This window comes from Helobdella robusta (assembly GCF_000326865.2).
Source record: "Helobdella robusta unplaced genomic scaffold HELROscaffold_3, whole genome shotgun sequence".
NCBI lineage: Eukaryota > Metazoa > Annelida > Clitellata > Rhynchobdellida > Glossiphoniidae > Helobdella > Helobdella robusta.
This window is the reverse complement of record NW_008704501.1, coordinates 1210447-1229164: the sequence shown is the minus strand read 5'-3', so window position 1 is coordinate 1229164 and position 18718 is coordinate 1210447. Positions and strand designations below refer to the sequence as shown.

At 30.7% G+C, this 18718-nt stretch overlaps 3 protein-coding genes across 3 annotated transcripts; 2 read left to right on the top strand and 1 right to left on the bottom strand.

The window, feature by feature from the left end:
• Positions 1–2841: 2841 nt before the first annotated feature.
• On the top strand, positions 2842–3586 carry HELRODRAFT_65686 (hypothetical protein; the record flags this gene model as incomplete). Its single annotated transcript, XM_009021047.1, has 4 exons — positions 2842–2978; positions 3116–3231; positions 3301–3359; positions 3437–3586. Coding segments are annotated over 4 exons (462 nt in total), but the record flags the coding sequence as incomplete, so codon positions are not given.
• A 228-nt stretch (positions 3587–3814) lies between these two features.
• On the bottom strand, positions 3815–8715 carry HELRODRAFT_65773 (hypothetical protein; the record flags this gene model as incomplete). The annotated part of the gene is made up of 10 exons (XM_009021046.1): positions 3815–4075; positions 4188–4261; positions 4328–4400; positions 4791–4951; positions 5146–5259; positions 5325–5357; positions 5563–5805; positions 6007–6122; positions 6272–6363; positions 8560–8715. 10 exons carry the CDS (start codon positions 8713–8715, stop codon positions 3815–3817), a joined length of 1323 nt encoding a protein of 440 aa, XP_009019294.1.
• A 717-nt stretch (positions 8716–9432) lies between these two features.
• HELRODRAFT_188509 (hypothetical protein) lies at positions 9433–12238 on the top strand. The gene is made up of 4 exons (XM_009021045.1): positions 9433–9896; positions 10529–10683; positions 10943–12049; positions 12072–12238. The coding sequence occupies exons 1-3, from the start codon at positions 9661–9663 to the stop codon at positions 11155–11157; spliced, it is 606 nt and encodes a 201-aa protein (XP_009019293.1). The 5' UTR covers positions 9433–9660; the 3' UTR covers positions 11158–12049; positions 12072–12238.
• Positions 12239–18718: the final 6480 nt, after the last annotated feature.

Below are 18718 nucleotides of genomic sequence, written 5' to 3'. Positions count from 1 at the left end.
AAAATTTTATTTTCTTTGTTCTAAAATTAATAATTTAGCTAATCAACTAATTTTTTAATTGTGTTTTTTATACTGCATCAGTACTGACTCCTTGAAGAGATTTATTAGCATGTTGAAAGTGTCAATCCTTGTGGTAATTTACAAAAAATCAGCCCGACAAAAAGATGTTTGTTTCTACTTTTGTTTATTTGTTTGTTTGTATTATTCTGAGTAAACGACGTTCTAGTGTTACTTCCACCACCTTCAAGCCTCAAGGTGGTCTTTTTTCTTGCATCAATGATGTGTTTTGTCCGTATGATCTATTGATCTATTTTAATTTAATTTCATTTTGAAAATACTTTTCAATTCTGATAAATTTGTTTTTTGTTGCTTCATTTATAAAAATTTATTGGTTTTATTTCAATATTCTTGCCATTTTAGTCATACTAAAACTTAAAATATTGAAGTATTGAAATTAATAAATACTCATTCAATCTACACGCTTCTTGAAATCTGCGTAAAAGGTATTTGCACGCAGGAAATCAGGGATGATGAATATGTCATTGTTATTCTGAATATGTTGCCATTGTTGCTCTGCTTTTTTTATAAACATATTCTAAGCACATTTTTTTCAAATATTAAGCATATGAACAAAATATTCTTTATATATGACAACTCTTGGAGATACTTTTTATAAATTAAACATAAATTAATAGGAAAAAACAAAAAATGTGACAAAGCCAACAATATCAATAAAAAACAGCATGATTTAATGATTACGCATACCTATAGATTATAGAAGAACAAATTCTGGACCAAACTGCAACGAGGAAGACTTTGTAAAAACCAAGACTGAAATAAGTGCGACAGACTACCAACTGGCTGATCGGACCAGCCATCAGTAGGTAAAGCCTTTTTAGCATACTGATTAGGAGTTAGGTTGAATTTCGAACATTTAGACAGCCATAATAATGGTTGCTTCCCGTCATCTGATTTGATGCTGAATGGAGTTAAGCAGGTGAATGATATGCTCGTCTGTGCTCGTGCTTTAGTCTCTCTATGTAATTATTTATGTAGACTTGGTAAAAACGTAATGTGATGATGTTCGTTTAAGAAACTGGCATGAAAAAGAGGACATGGAAATGATTGCTCCAGCATCTCTAGCCAGCATTTTTGGTAGAATAACATCCACAACCAATGTAAACAGTTTTACATTAACACTTATCATTTTGTGGATGGCTTCAATGTTCATGTCCCATTTATCCAGATTCATCAAGTCTGTTGTGTTGACAGTGCACAGTAGTCCTTTTCCAATGAATGAATTTCAAGATTATGGGCTGACAGCTGTACATTGCTTGTTGAAAATATTATCTTCTCACATTTTATTTTAAACCTATTTTCTAATGTTATTTGGAGTTCATGAATTCTTGGGTGATGATCAATCAAAATTAGGCTTATTTCTTGTTCAACTAGGAGGTAAGCAAATTCAGACCCCAACTCATCACATATAGCCACAACTGCCCAATCTCCTGATTCTTTCAGAGATTTTTTGGAGAATTTTGACACAGCATAAGTTTTAAATGATGAAATTAACTCGCAGCCTAATTGAACTGATTTTTTGATTTTTTATTAACATAAAATAACCCAATGAGAGCCAGTCCTTTTAACACCGTGTTGTATTTTATACTAATTTCATCTAAGATGATGTTTAGCAAAGGCTGAAAGCTGGCTATAAAGTAAAATTTTATAAATTTATAATAATAATAACTAACTAAACTCATTATCAAACTAACTCACTTAAATTAGCTTAGTAATTTTATACTAAACTAAACTAAAAACTAACTATTACTACCTGAATTAATATACTTACCGATAACGCAAAGGCCTATATAATTTACTCTTCATATATGTGGTATTGGCAAGAAATGAAATACAAAAATATTTACAATGCAGTTTCTTTGGTCAACGCAATAGTTTCTTTTCAATTTTACAAAAATGAATTATCCCGTAGCAGACAGTCTGTCAGCGTTTTCGTTTAATTACTATTCAAGGTAGTAACAATATTTTTGCTACTTGCCTAACTTATATCACTAATTACTTATAATTTTTTTAAACAAGAAATAAAATTTTGAGTGTAAAGCCGGCAGTAAGCCAACCGATACCGACACCAACATCTGTGAAAGTTGGGGCGACGTCTTGCGGGATTGTGTTCGACGTTAGGCATAAAATTAATTTTTAAACAAATAAATATAAAATAAACTTTTAAGCTTAATATCATTATTTTGCATGAACTTTACACAATTTATTATTATTGTTCTTGCTATACAATTTTTTTTACTTTTAAAATAAATTAAGCTGATTTATTTTATATTTTTATATTTATTTTCGATATAAAAAATTTTATCACTAAGTAATTGAATTCAATTTGAAATAGTAGATTAGTAGAGTAGATTTTATTAGGCATTAGATAAGCATATCTGATATTAGCTAGAAGAGGCTGAACAATAAACTTCAAATTTTCAATCACTGTTTTGTTAAATTTTTGAATTAATATTAAAATTATTAATTAAAGTATTAAACTAACATCTTTTTATTTATAATTTTTTAATAAATATTAAAAAAATTCTTTTTTAAATGTTGTTTTCATCAACAAATAAGTAAATTTTTACTTTATTTAAATAAGAATCACGTTTTTATTTCAAGAATGGTGTCATTTTAGCCTCAGATACACAAAGTGTTAGTGAACATTTGAGAGAAAACAATACAGAGACAATATTTTATCTTGCCGAAAACATTTTGTAAGCAATATTTTTATTATGTTTGTTCTTGTTTTTAATAAATAAATTAGGCATTTCTAGTGCCTGTTTTGCTGGAACTGCAGCAGATAGCTATTGGGTCTGCAAGTTGGTGAGTTCAGAATTAAAACTTCTTCAGCTAGAAACAAAAAAACAGTGCAGAATAATCACAGCTGTAAGACTAATAAAACAGCTTCTTTTCCAGTAAATATCATTTGAACATTAACTTAATTATTAATACCAACTTGAAATATTAATTTGATTTAGTAAAACATTGATTTTCACTTGAAGACATCAATTTTATTATATTATTCATTATTTTGTAATTGAATCAATTGAAGATATCAAGGTATGTTGGATGTCTGTTTGATAGTTGGAGGTGTTGACATTCACGGGTCACACATGACCACTATATATCCCCACGGATCATCAGACAGACTTCTATATTCAGCTATTGGTAAACAGCATAATGTTTTGTTTGTAATGTAATTCATCATTAAATTTTTTTCATTCAATATATAAAAAGGTTCGGGATCCATGTCAGCCATGTCGGTATTCGAAACAAGATTTATACCAAATATGACTGTAAATATAAAGTGACTTTATTCAATTTTTTGATTAATTGGTTTGTTAATTAATGATTTTTATCAAATTTAACGCAGCAATGTGAAGCCTCAAGATTAATATTGGACAGTGTAAGTGCCAGCATATTCAATGACTTAAGAAGTGGCAAATCCATAGATATTGTTGTCATTCTAAAAGATCGCTTTTCACAAATGAATAAAATTGTGCATACTAAAGACGAAAGGTAATATGACTGTTTTTCACGTTGAATGTAAAATACTAAACTTTTCCACAACAAACCTTCAGAATTAATGAAGACATTGTAAAATCTGTAACAGTTTTATCTCAATCAACAACTAAATTCAATTTAGAAATAGTTGAAGAAAAAAAGCTGAGGTGATCGTCATACAGCGCATTTATTTTAACATTAATGAAGAACGCACGTTGCTTTGTTTTATTGTTTCAAACATATATAACTAATTATCAGCTGCAGTCAATATAACATCTTTTTTGTCATTTGTAGACACTTTTTTCTTTCTTCGTGAATTTTCATCGTTACAAAGCAACAGTTTTTCATTTACCAAAAAATCAAAAATCTGTCTCGTTTTGTTGACGTCAATCTTTATCAACGTTCTAGCTTGTGCTAATCTTAGGCTCCCATGTTTTGCATTTTCCGTTATCAATATTTGCTTGAACTCAAGATAACTTTTAGGCATTAGGCGGCAGGTTGAACACAACTGAAATATTTTGCAAAAATTATATTTGTTACGCAAAATGATATTTAAACAAATAATAATAAGATGATAACATGAATTACTATCAAGAAAATATAAAAAATTGTATCTCAACCTCTTTTTCCGCTTCTGTGAGCAGTGTGTAGCCAGGAATGTTACTAATGTCAAGTGGAGCCGATGATCTTTTGGCTAAAAATAAAATGCATTCATTTATTTACTTAATGATTGGTTATTTTTTGTTTAAAACAAACTGACGTAGTTTGAGGTCGCCGGAGAGACCATGGATCACAGTTTTGTTGTCGATCCACAGTTTGTACTTTTTGTCCACCTGTTGTAATCAAACCGCTTTTTAAACGTTGATAGTTTTTAAAAACTTTAAACAAAATCAAATTTATTTGTTCTCTTTTATCATAATAATTTATAATCGAATTTTATTGTGTTGCTGATCTTCAACTTTTACATTTTTGTACAATCAACAATAATCTATGCACGTTTTTCAATAAATCACAGGTTGGAAACATCGAATGCAATAGTGTTGCCGTCATAGCTTTGTAATGTCTAAACTTTTGAATTTAATTTCTCTAGCTATCAGTTAATTTAGCAATAACCTCTGCGAAAATTTTCTGGAAACAGTGCACCATTATTTAACAACGGAGCTAAATGAATTATATACAAACTTAGGTTATAATTAAAGCAAATAATGAAAAAAGTAACTGACGTTTAGATATTGCAAAACATTGGAAAGCATTGTCATTTTAGACATCATTTCTTTTCTTTTTTCATACATTTTTCGAAAAAGTGGAATACACTGCTTGTATTTGATGCCATTCCTTCTGTAATAACAGAGATCTTGTATCTGCTTTTTTATCTTCTGGGCCACTGTTTATATCAATTGAACAAATATTATAATAGCGCATGGTCCTATATTCAGCAAAATTTTTCAGAGTTTAATTCTTGTGAAGAAAAAATGGAAACACTATGCTGGTAAGGGTCAACCATTTAAAAGCTAAATCAAAATGAGAATAGCGTTCATGGAACACAAATAATTGAACATAGAGCCGGAGGACGCTAACCATAGAAAGATTCCATGCAGAGATCCCACTGCATTGGCCTCAAGAATGTCGTCATAACTCTCAATGTTTTGATGAAGTGGTGACCTAACAAACTTTCGTACCTCTTGCAATGAACTTGAAAAAAGTAATACAATTCAATAGGATGATGTGTAGTTGGCCAGTATCAAAATGCAAATTACTTGTTTCTTTACTCATGTTTATTAATCCAAACTCTGCTATTTTTCTGTAAATATTATAAAAAATAAAAACAAGGGACATCAAAATGGAGAAATCAAATAAATGAAATAAATAGACTTTTTTCTTTTCCATCTTTCCTTTAGAATGCTTCTGTAGATAGCAATGATATGCAAGTTTAAATCTGTACAAGTTTGACAAGATAAATCAACATTTCTTTTGTATCAATAATAATCTTTTAACCATTATCTAAGACTTTTAATTTTTCTTTTTCATTTTCTGAAACTGTTTCATTGTAGATTTCTTCATCCTGGTCCTCCTGACAAATCATGTCTCTCAGATTAAACTCTGCATGATCATTATACTCTACCATGAAATCACCTCTGGCAGCTGAGTAACCTCCCATTTCCTGCTGCAAAAATGAACCGTTGGCAGGCCTCGGTGGATCCATACATGCTGACGTTTCATGAAAAATAATAATTAAAACTTCATAAACATGTTGAGTTTAGAGACAAATCTATTACTTTTATTCCCATCACTATTATAAACATTACTTTTGAAGATCATACCTTTAAAAGCTGTTCCTTGTGGTCTTGTGTAATGTGTTTCAGCTATCGGCATGTCTGCAGATAGAGAGATTTAACAAATGTAATTCTAAAATTTTTAATGATTAAAATTTTTGCTTACCAGGCAATGAAACTTGTGGATAAATTAAGTAATATTTGTCGTAGTGCTGTTTGCAAGAGCTGGTTGTTAAATTTGGATAATGGTTTAGCCTTTGCATATATTCAATGATTTCTGTCCTGAAATTGAAAACAACATTAAAATAAGCCATTAATTATATAAAGGGCTAAATTTATATAACACTACTGTCTGTTGAAACATAAATCATGCTGAAACAAATAAACATCACATGATAGCTTTTAGACTGAACAATTTTTAATTTACAAACCAGTTATCATAGCCACACACATTCACTGCATCCAAGAGATCGAGTTCCATTTGGGCAGACCACGATGATTCAAATAATGGAAAGTCATATTTCTTTAAAATAAAATCTTAAGTTAGACCAGCTTGTGATTGAAATATTAATATTTAATAATTTTATATCTAGAAATAACAGATCTAGAAAATTAACTTTGTTAAATAACCAAATCAAACATGGCAATATTAATTTCCTAATAAAAAATATAAAAATTTTACAGGAAAAAGTGTACAAGTAAAAATTGAATATATATAAATAAAAACAACAATGTTTAAAGTAAAATAATACTCAATCTTTTTTTTTTCTCATGCCTCATCCTTTCAAGACATTAGCGACCATTAACCTCCACAAAACCAGATCTTTAACGCTGTAGTAGTTGAAATGTGATGACATTCAACAAGTGGCACAAGGACTTCACAAATGTTATTCATTGTTGACCACGATCTCTACTCCCTGCAATCTTTCCAGTAGTTGTTACATTTTCCATTCCTTCCTTCCCATGATGTGATCAGAAACTTTAACTGCCCCCGTCAGATTATTTGTAGCAATTTCCTCTTTTCATAACCGGACTGTTTTAATACATCCCCATTGGAGGTATGAGAGGTCCAACTGATTTTCATAATTATTTTCAAAAACCACATCTCAGCAGCATCAATCCTTTTTCTATTTCTTTTCTAGAAATTGTCCAGGACTCCGAGCCGTAAGTGAGCAAAGAAAAAATATAACACTCTAACAGTTTTAATTTTGTTGATATTCTGATTTTACTCTTGGTAAAGAAGTATTTCATTTTGGAATATGCATCTTTCGGCATAGCTATCCTTCTTTTGATATCCATATCACATTTATAACCTGAGGTAATCAGACTTCCAAGATAATTGAGGCTGTTGACTTTTTTCACCTGTTTACAATTAATGATTAGGGAGAAGATTGGGGCAGTTTTGCTTTTACTGATAACCATGCACTCTGTTTTGTTTATGTTAATTTGCATACCTTTCCTTTTACTTTCAAAAACCAGTTTGGACACTGGTTTGCAGTTTTGATTCATTGAATCTGCTATCAGATCTGTATCATCAGCATATCTTACATTGTTTATATTCATGCTTCCAATAGATATTCCAGGTAGATCTTCTATCTTTCGCATTATGATCTCACTGTAGAGATTGTACAGGTCTGGAGAGAATACAAAATCTTGGCTAATACTTTTTTATCGCGAAAAATCTTTATTTATCTTGTTACCAATTTTCATCGCTACTCTTTGGTCCCAATGGAGGTTTTTGATAACTCTCGTGCCTATTCCATCAGTGTCCAAATTTTCCAATATTTCCATCAGCTGCACATGTTTTACACTATCAAAAAATTTGAGTAATTAACAAAACATATAAACAAGTCTTTCTTCATTTCAATCGCTCGTTCACCGATCATTCGCAGCATGAAGATAGTGTTTATTGTCCCACGATCCTTGACAAAACCACATTGGACATTTAAAATTTCAGATCTGATGCTCTTAATGTTAGAATTCTCAAGAGAAGTTTTGTAAAATGACTCGTCAAAATGATTGTTCAATGTAGTTCACATATGAAACTCAATAGACATCAGGAATATAACCAGTACTTATGCCTTATGGTTATGCTCTTTTCTATTTTTTAGAGTTTTTTTTAGAAGAAATTGATTCATGAAAATAGAAATTTGCCAAAAGAGAAATTTAAATGATGACAACGACCTTGCATCCATCATAATCATAACAGTCTTATTAGTAGTAGTCTATGTCTAGTAAATAGTAATAGACAATTGCATTATTATACTGTAGACTATACCAAAACTGAAGAACACAACAAACAATCAATCATAAATAATTAAAAATGAAAAACATGGTAATTTAACTAAGAGTTTACTTTTTGTTTTTAAGAGACAGTCTAAAAAATGTTGAAAATTTTTAAAAAATTAAAAATTAAATTAAGGAAAGATAAGATTATTTAATTAATTTATTTATTAAGTTTAAGACTTTAGGTGTAAAAAAAACACTACTGATTAAAATTAAAATTAAATTAATTATTTTATTAATTATTTATTAACATGACATTAAAATTTTAAAAATAATAACACAAATATAAATTAAAATATTAAATTATTAATAATATTAAATTTAATTTATAAAAAATATATATATATATATATATATAATTATATAAATAAACTATACAAAATAACTAACAATATAAAAATAAATAATAAAGATAAGAAAAAGAAGAACATACCTGGACTTCATACTGGTGGTGGTTGTAATGTGGTGGCTTCTCAGATCCTTTTGAGAAACAGTTGAGACAAATAGGTAATTGGCAGGGCACACAGATGATGTATCGACGAAATAAATGATGCCCACATATCAAACATTTTCTCACGTCCGCTCCCATCTGTTTACTTTAAAAAATGAACTTAAAAGAAAAATTTATTTTAAATGCAAAATTTTAAAAGTAAATTTATTTTTTAAAAAGTCTTTAAAATAACGATTATAATAAAAATTGGCTCAAAATTTATTCTATATATATGATTTAACATTTTAATAAATAATATTTTTCAGTTTTTATAAGCGAGTCAAATAACACGTGTTGCACGTGTTTAATTTTTTTAAGAGTTTGTTCACTAATCATTCGTTTGGTTTGATTACCGGTGAATAGTAACCACAAAGTAACTTGGTAACTTAAAAATTACTTCAAAATTGATATTTTAAACGCCAAAATATCAATTAGAAATGTATTATTTACATATACGTATATCAATTAGAAATGTATTATTTGCATATACGTATATATATATATATATATATATATATATATATAGTTTGTAACTTATCACCGTATATCTCAGAAATCGTGTTGAACCCTGTATATAGTGTAGTTGCTTAAATAATAATTCAATATACATACGTTTAACTATTATAGTTCTACACATATATATATTAAATATATATATATAAATCTATATAAATCAAGCTAGCGAGTGTTACGATTAGGATATGAACTTTTTGAAACTTAAATACTTTTACTTTTTATCAACTTGTTAGCCAACTTGAGTGATAAATTAATTTACTTACATATACGTGCGTACGTATAATACAATATAATCGATCGATTCTGTCTCGTGACTCGTTCCGATTGCTAAACATATGTTTTAAATTTTAGCTTTTTTCTCTTTTCTTCTTGTTTAGCATCTATCTTGTAACAATAAATAAATTAATTTGTAAAAACCTTAATTTTATTTTATTAATTAACCTTTTTTTTATTTAGAGGAATTCAGTCATAAATTATAAAATAAAAAATTTGTAAGAAATAACAGAACAGTGAACCAGGCAACCAATCATGAATTTGAATTTTTCAGTTGCTGAACATGAACTGTTGTTATTCCTTTCTCTCTCGCTCTTATGTTCTCTGGCAGTTTGTCACGAAGCCGTCAACCCCATCCTTGGTGATATAGGCGGCCACCAACACACTAAACAAGAACACGAGGGAGAACATGAACCTGAACAAGTCAAACATGCGGCCAGCCATGAAGAAATAGGTGTCAAATTCAACTCATCAGTTATTCATAACAAAGAGTAATATATTCTAATATTATTTTATTTTTAATTAATTAATTTATTAACATTATTAATTATTAAATATAGTGCTACCAATAGTTACCCACTACTCTACTGATAAGAAAAGTTTAGAGGAGGCCTTATTGTGAATATTATGACATAATGATATTGATAATAGAATAATTTTGTATATTTTTTTTATATCAATGTACTTAAAGTTAAACTTGAAGACTTCAGATCTGCTTTTAGAGGTGTAAATTCTGCTGACAGATTATGTTATTTAAATAAATTTTAAATGGAGGAAAGGTCATATAATATATATAAAATTTTACACCATCATTTTTCATGGTTTCAGTTTCTATCATTTGTTTATCATTATTGTTATTATTATTATTACTATTTTATTATTATGAACATTTTCAGAATTTTTGCAGAAGAAAGTTCTTCAAAATTGCTATCAACACAAACAAATATTTCATAAATTAAAACACTGGCAAAGTTCATCAATGGCCAAAGCTGTTGATTCAGCACATGTTTAACAATGAGAACCAAAATTTTAGCTGTTTTGCTAACCTGAATTGATAGAGAAATTTTTAATAACTAATTGTGTATTTGTTGATGAGATCATGAAATACATTAACAACTGACAGACACATAATAGAGCACCTGGATGGTTATGCAAAACAACCAGAGGAGATGAACTCTGATGAACTTCAGTTCCACTACTTTAAATTGCATGACACAAACAATGACAATGAACTGGATGGACTCGAACTCCTTCAAGCCTTTCTTCATGAACACAAAGGTTATTACTTTTATTTACAGAACAGTCTTTAGCCTTTTAAAACTCAATTTTGTGTTAAATGTTTTGTGAAATAGTCTAACTTTCAAGCAACTTTTACATTCAAATAAATTTTCCACCATCTGTTTCATTGAAGTGGTATTGTTATGGAAATAATTTTGTAAATACTTAACTGTTGTGATGACATGAACATTGAGCGTTTTCTTATTTAAATTTTTTATTATTTAAAAATTTCTATAAAGAGTTTAATTTTGATTGGCAGAAGAGAATGATGAAGAGCCAGCTGAAGACAAAAAGAACCATAATCTCAATTTGGAGCACATCGTTCCTAACGTTGATTATATCCTGAAGCTCTATGACAAGAATGATGATGGTAAAGTCAGCTACCCAGAGTTTGTGTCTTCAATAAAGTTGGAAACGAATGATTCACCAGACCAACATCAACAGCAACCCCCACCACCTGCCCAACATTTGTGATCGAATCATCAAATCACTCTTTTTATTTTGTCCTGTCCACCTATATGTGTGTCTGTCTATGTGTGTGTGCGCGGCGCGCGTGTGTGTGAATGGTGTTGGTATGTAATGCATGTCGTGTATATAAAAACTCATTAATTTGTTATTACTCCCAATTGATACTCCACCATTTTACCATGGATAAAGTGCGTTTTGCATTCCACAGATGTCAGTTGAATAGAATATTTATTCGTACGGCAGGGCGGTTGTTGTGTTTTTACATTAGCGATGCCCTAACTTGTTGTATCCCAACTAGTTTTTCTATTTTACATCAACAACATTTGAATCATTTTATTATCGCCAATAATAATTATTATAAGATTTGTTGATTTAGAGGGCAGATAAGCGTTCTTCCTTTTGCCAGGACAGTTTTTAGGCAATTTGTAATTTGTAAAAATACATGCATCTTGATTCTTTTTTTATTGTTAATTAATAATGTAACTGTTTCACAATATTTTTCTCACATCTCCTTATTTCCCTATACGAGTTTCAAATCATGGATACAAGAGCTTGTTAATTGTTATCAATTCATTGGCCTGTTATTAAACAAGTTTAGTCATCTTTTTGCGTTTTCATGTACAGCGTGGGTTATGCAATTCAACAAAAAGTGAAAATCTGTCCATTTTGATCTCAATAAAGTGGACTTGACTGATACACGCAGTGCCGGATCTCGACAACTTTAACGTGGGGAGCCACAACTTCAAAAATGTTTAAATTTTTTGGAATATTTTGACGGGTGGGCTAAGGTTTGTGTTAGTGTGGCAAAAATTTGGCTTGCGACCTTTATTTGATCGATTTTTTTTACATATAATAGTGTTTTTTCGTGCAAAAAACTGAATTTTAGTGACTTTTAATAAAACTGTTCACAACGGGAAGAGAGGCTGCCCCCTAGATCCGCCACTGAATGTACGACGAAATAAATGTTTATGTAGACATTTGTATGGTCAAATAAGTTTCTACGTTTAATTGCCTGAAGCTCCTTTCTATTTGAACTTTCTTAGTTTTGTTCTCTTTTTATAAAAATAAATGCCTTCATACTTTATTGTTCGCCGGATTTTTTATTATAAAAATCGAACTATAATACTTAAACTTTAACGTTTATCAAAAAGCGTTTGCGTCGCAATTATATTTATTTTTACCTTTTGAGAAAGAACTCTCCTTTCTCGTGCCTTATCCTTTCAGGACACTTTGTAGTAGTAGTAGTAGTTGAAATGAGCAGTATAAAAATTTACTTATTAAGATCACGAATACAGAAAATTAATGAGCTAGTTGGAAAACTTGAAAAATAGACATGATGATCTTTGATGTAAATTTAAAAAACGTTACTTTTAGACGGTGTTTGGTCCTGCTGTTTGGTCGAGTTCGAATACAAGAAGATCTCCACCATCACATCAAAAAGTGTGCGTGATGAGTAAATTCATGCGTATTCACATGCACTGTGTGTGTTGTGATATATAAAAATTAATTTAAAGCGAAATAAAAATATTAAAGCGAATTAATACAATGATTGACATGGCATGAGCAAATCGGCTCTATCAGTTTAGTCATCTGGGGAATTTTTGGGGTGTTAGAGGAACAACATCTGCAGGTAGCCAGCACTGTGAGTCGCCCACGACTCCTTTCCACAGTTGATTTATTTTTTGCCAATTTATCATTAATGAAATGCCATTTTTTGGGGCAATATTAAGTTTCCTAACTTTTTAGTTTGACATTTCCAATTACCTTAAACATTTGATGTTAATTCGAACAGTTTTTAACCCTCTACTGCATGGATTAAAAAAATGTGTTTCAATTAAAACTAAAAAAATATTTTTGTATTGGTATTAGATTTCCCATTATGGAAAAATTGTTTTTTAAAAAAAATTTTTCATTAAAGAAGAATAAATGACCAAAATGTATGAAGTGCCAATCGGCATCTTCATGCACAACACAACCAATTGAATGCATTTTTATTGGTATAAAAGATTTACAAAATTATTATTTATTTTGCATAAATTTGTCTAGATATATATAAGTTAGACGAGTAAATCATTGTTATACTGTGTGAAAACGCCTGAAACAGTTTTTGTCCTTTGTAAAGCACAAACTTATTTTGCACTTTTCACAAGACACTCGTGATTGTCCATTACAACCAGGTAAACGACAACGCAATCTTTCAACGGTCCAAAATGGCCAGTGGCTGGTGTCATCTGTACGAACATCAGCAACTGGCTAACTGTCTATGTCGTGCCTTCTTTGTGGCAAACTGAAGTTGGGACTCAATGCTCGGTCGACCCGGAGTTCTCTTCCTACTTGGTCCTTTCCTAGCTTTGCACAAACCTGCAATAAGATCAGAGATTGAAACACTTTATTATGATTGCATGTTTGAACAACAAAAATATTTAAATTGATATTAGTCGTTTTACTTACCTTCTGCAATATCAGCCTTGAATTCCGCCAATCTGAGCATTCCTGAAACATTGTTTTGCTGCGAACGAGCTCGCCTATATAGTAGCCATGCATTCACAACGGCCATGTCAAGACAATGCCAAAACAATCTGTGATACCATTTTTTGGATCTTATGGTGATTCTGTAAAGTCCCATTAGACTGTCAAGCAAATCAACACCACCCATATGTTGATTGTAAGTGGAAATTATCTGTGGGCAGTCAATCTCCTTTCTAATTTTCTCTGCTGAAAACCATTTCTTCACTGTTATTCTGGGCTCAGTACCCAGGTAAGTCGAAAGAAGATTGACCACTTTGTTGTTATACCACTGCACAAATGAAATGGTGACACCATCTACAACAGTTGTGTACTGGGCCATTGATCCACGACCAGCCTTCTTCATGTTCATATCGTTCTGTTTTTACACTTTGAATTGCTTGGTGTTCTAAATATACAAGCAAATCAATGCTTATAAAATAATTGTCAAAATATAGCTTATGTCCAACAGGTGGAATAGTCCGGTAATCTCGGAGACGGCAAAGTGGTTTTTCCAGCAATATTTATTTATAGTCAACAGTTTAAAGAGACTCAAGTTCCTCCCACGTTACAACTAAAAGTTAAACTAAATAATAAAAGCTTATAATAAAAGTTAAAAATAAAAATTTTAAACCAATTTTTACTAGAAAAACCACAAAACCTCTATAAAGTTATAAAAATATGATACATTACAAAATGTGTAACAAAATTTTAAACGTATCTGTTAAAAAGATAGTTTCACTTTTAAAACAAATTATTAATTTTTAGAAACTTGCTTCCAGAGGTAACTTGCCGTTGAAAAAAATTTTCAATGTTAAAACGCTGGTAGGGCGCTTCCAGTTATATAATTCCATGATTTTTACTTCATAATCGGCGGATAGATCTATTTAGTTTAAGAAATTGAACTATAACGTTAAAAATTATTAATTATTCTTTTCTTCGTTAAACGTTTTTCATTCAGGTTTTTCAATTTTAAAGTCATTAACATTTAAAAATTAAAATTCTTCAAAAAACCGCTTATTTTTTTAAATTTTTACATATATATATATATATATATATATATTACATATATATATATATATATATATATATATATATATATATATATATATATATATATATATATATAACGCTTGTATTAAAAGAAGAATGCAAACTTTTGAAATGCATAATGAGAACAACTATTTTTATTTCGTTGTTGTTATTGTTGTTCGTTGATGATGGTTGTGATGATGATGATCGTCATCATAGTTTAACAGATTAACAGTATAACATACTTAAAATACATTGACAGAAATGACATGAATGTTTATTGTACTGCGTATATATGATGGCAGTATGTATGTATGCGTGTATGTATGTGTATGTTTGTATGTATGTGTGTCTGTGTCTCTTTATGTGTACATGTTTGTATTCGAGATTCGAGATTTTAGTAAGAAAAGAAAAACACAACAGTTGCTTTTATTTAACATCATCAAAAGATGAAGTGACGAAATTAAAATTTGTTAAACGTCAATCTTTTAAAAAGTTCAGATTTTAAACAAACAAATATATCAAAATATCGATCGACAAAAAATAATTATCACGAAACATGAATATTTAGTAAGGACAGTTCACAGCATATCATAATGACTAAATCAACATACCAAACAGAAATTATTCATGCATGCATATATACAAAGTAAATCAGGAAATATCCAAAAGTTATATAACCAAAATAAGAAACTAGAAACCAGTCAACATTTTACAAATAAATAGACATTATTAAAAAGATTGTTCAAAAATGGTAAAATTTAAGGCGACGACAAAAAAAATTGTAGTTTGTTTTGTTGGTGTTGTGTGGTGCTAAGAAGCGAAAACAAACACACCACAAAAAAAAATATTAAAAAGTCGCAAGAATAGTAGTCAGTCACCTACCTACAATTAAATTACTCTCAGGGCCCTAGCTTACCTGTAATGATAACTCAACTCATTTATTTTACATATTTTAACGTTTTAATTTTGCTTGAAGCTTTTAATTTATGTTAATGTTAATATTTTACTTGAAACTTTTTAACTAATGTTAAGCCCTAGCCTACCCACAGTTGTTCAACTCATCTCAATCCCTAACTTACTTATGAATTAAATTAAGTCCGGTAAAGAAAATAGAAAGTTGAAGAGAAACATAACAACAACGACACCGAATGAATGGATGTTGTGTATGTGTGTGTTGTATTTATGTGTGTGCGTGTATGTAAATGTGCGCGCGCGTACCCTCCAAAAACTTCTTCACCCACTACGGACGAACCTCCATTGCACCGACCATCATCTGACACGCACCGAGGAAATGAATTTTACCGGATACTGAAAAACAAAATTGAAAGAAAAAGTTAATTTTTTAAAATAAAAAACAAGCCATTGAAAAAAAGTAAGAAGCAACTTATCTTACCATGAGATTACCATCATGAAACGTGCTGTCTCCCACCACAACCCACCTCTGATCATTCTGTAGACAAATTTTTTTTATTGGCTTAGTAGTAAATGAATGTTAAAACGAAAGAACAAACGAATAAATGATTGAGCGAATGATTGAGTGATTGAATGAATTAATTAACCAATCTATGATTCAATGAATGAATAGAATGAGTCAATTAATGGATGAATGAAAGATTGTGTGACAAAATGAATGAATGAAAAAAATAAAAACAACAAAACTAAACCATACTTCAAAAATCGTCGTTGTTGTTTTCTGCGAGTTGTTATCGGAACGATCACCATCTGAAACGTGCTGACGCCCACCACTGCCCACCTCTCATCAGTCTGTAGACAAGTTATTTTTATTAGCTTAGTTGTAAATGAATGTTAGAATCTTAGAAGCAAAAAATTATGAAACGGAAATAATGGCAAATAAATAATATTTGAAAATAATAGAGTAAAATGCAAAAAAAACTTACCGTCGTCCATTCGACAAAGGCAAAATGATGAGTGCCTTCCGTTTCCTGCGTTGTCCTCCAAAACTGGTGCCAGTCCTCCTCGAGATTGTTGTTGAAACACAGCCCGTGGAATGGAGAAAAAGAAAATTCTCACTAGAAAGCTTAGCGGTGCCTGCATCTTAAATTGCTTAATAAAAATAATCTTATCTACCTATTCAATTACCTTAACTAATCTATAATAAATTGTTAATGGTACGATAGTCGAAAGTTCCCCTTCATTCTCCCTCCTTGCACAGAGGTTCACCGACAGCCAGGGCACCGGATAGTAAACCATTGCCGTGCGGATAGTAGACTACTGCCTTGCGGATAGTAAACCATTTGCCGTCCGGAAGCCGTGCGGGTAGTAGACTATGGCCATGCCGCATAGTAAATCATTACCGTGCAGATAGTAAACCATTGCCGTCCGGATAGTAAACCATTGCCGGTTCACCACTGGCCGCCAAGGCTTACCTCTGACAAGAGACTTCGAAATTCAGAGTCTATCGGCTATCGTACCCTCAACTTACCTATTCATTACAAATAAGCCCTAGCTTACCTAAAATTACAAAACTCAAGAGCCCAATTCATTGGCCTTTCGGCACCCACCCCACCACCTACGTAATGCCTTGGGCTCCAACTTAGTAATAATATAAAACTTAAACCCTAAACCTATTAATGAGTATGTGTTACAACGTAGCCTTAACCTACCTATTCATTACATTACGGTCCTAGCTTACCTAAAATTACAAAACTCAAGAGCCCAATTCATTGGCCTTTCGGCACCCACCCCACCACCTACGTAATGCCTTGGGCTCCAACTTAATAATGATAATGTAAAACTTAACAATTAACCTACCTATCGATACACTTACAGCGTTTTAATTTACATTACAAGATTTTTCCTAGAATTACATTATTGCTCTTAACTACCTATGAAATTAAATTACTCTCAACCTTAGTAATAATAAATTAGAATGTGTAATGAAAATAAAATTACGCTCAAATACTAACATGTGTTTATGTATGTATTTGTGTGTGTGTGTGTGTAATACGCTGGTGCGTGTAATGTGGGTGCAAGATAAAATAGAAGAGATAAACTTACGCTGCCTACCTATTCAACTACATTAGTGTTGGATGCTCCCTATCTATCCTACCTACAACTAAAATTAGGCCTATCTAACCTACCTAAATAGCTACTTAATGTAATTGTGTATGCGCGTGTGTGCGTGTGAGCATTCCTACTTAATGTTAAATTACAGAAAAAAAGAAGAAAACGTATCCCAGTCAGGCAGGTATTCTTTGCCACTGAATGAACGAACGTAGCCTGACATCTTCCACGATGAACTCCTCTGGAAGCTTCAACCTGAATGAAATAAAAAAATCCTATTTAATTAATTAATTTAAATGAAAATAGAGAAACGAGCCGCGGTGAAATCCACCAGCCGGAAAAGACAGCAAACTGGCAAAAAAAGAAACCGTTAAGAAACCGTAAAGTCGGAAGTTAGGGTTAAGGTTGAACGTAGGGTGACATCACGACCATTCTGATCCTCCACGACGAACTCCTCTGGAAGCTATAACCTGAATGAATGAACCTGAATGAACCTAGATGAATGGACAAATTTTATTTATTTAATTAATTTAAATGAAAATAGAGAAACGCAAAGAAGCCGACCGGTCGGCAAAGAAAAGAACCGCAAAGAATGGTATCTATATAGGATTTATGCTCTATATAGGATTTATGCTCTATATAACTCTATATAACTCTATATAACTCTATATAACTCTATATAACTCTATATAACTCTATATAACTCTATATAACTCTATATAACTCTATATAACTCTATATAACTCTATATAACTCTATATAACTCTATATAACTCTATATAACTCTATATAACTCTATATAACTCTATATAACTCTATATAACTCTATATAACTCTATATAACTCTATATAACTCTATATAACTCTATATAACTCTATATAACTCTATATAACTCTATATAACTCTATATAACTCTATATAACTCTATATAACTCTATATAACTCTATATAACTCTATATAACTCTATATAACTCTATATAACTCTATATAACTCTATATAA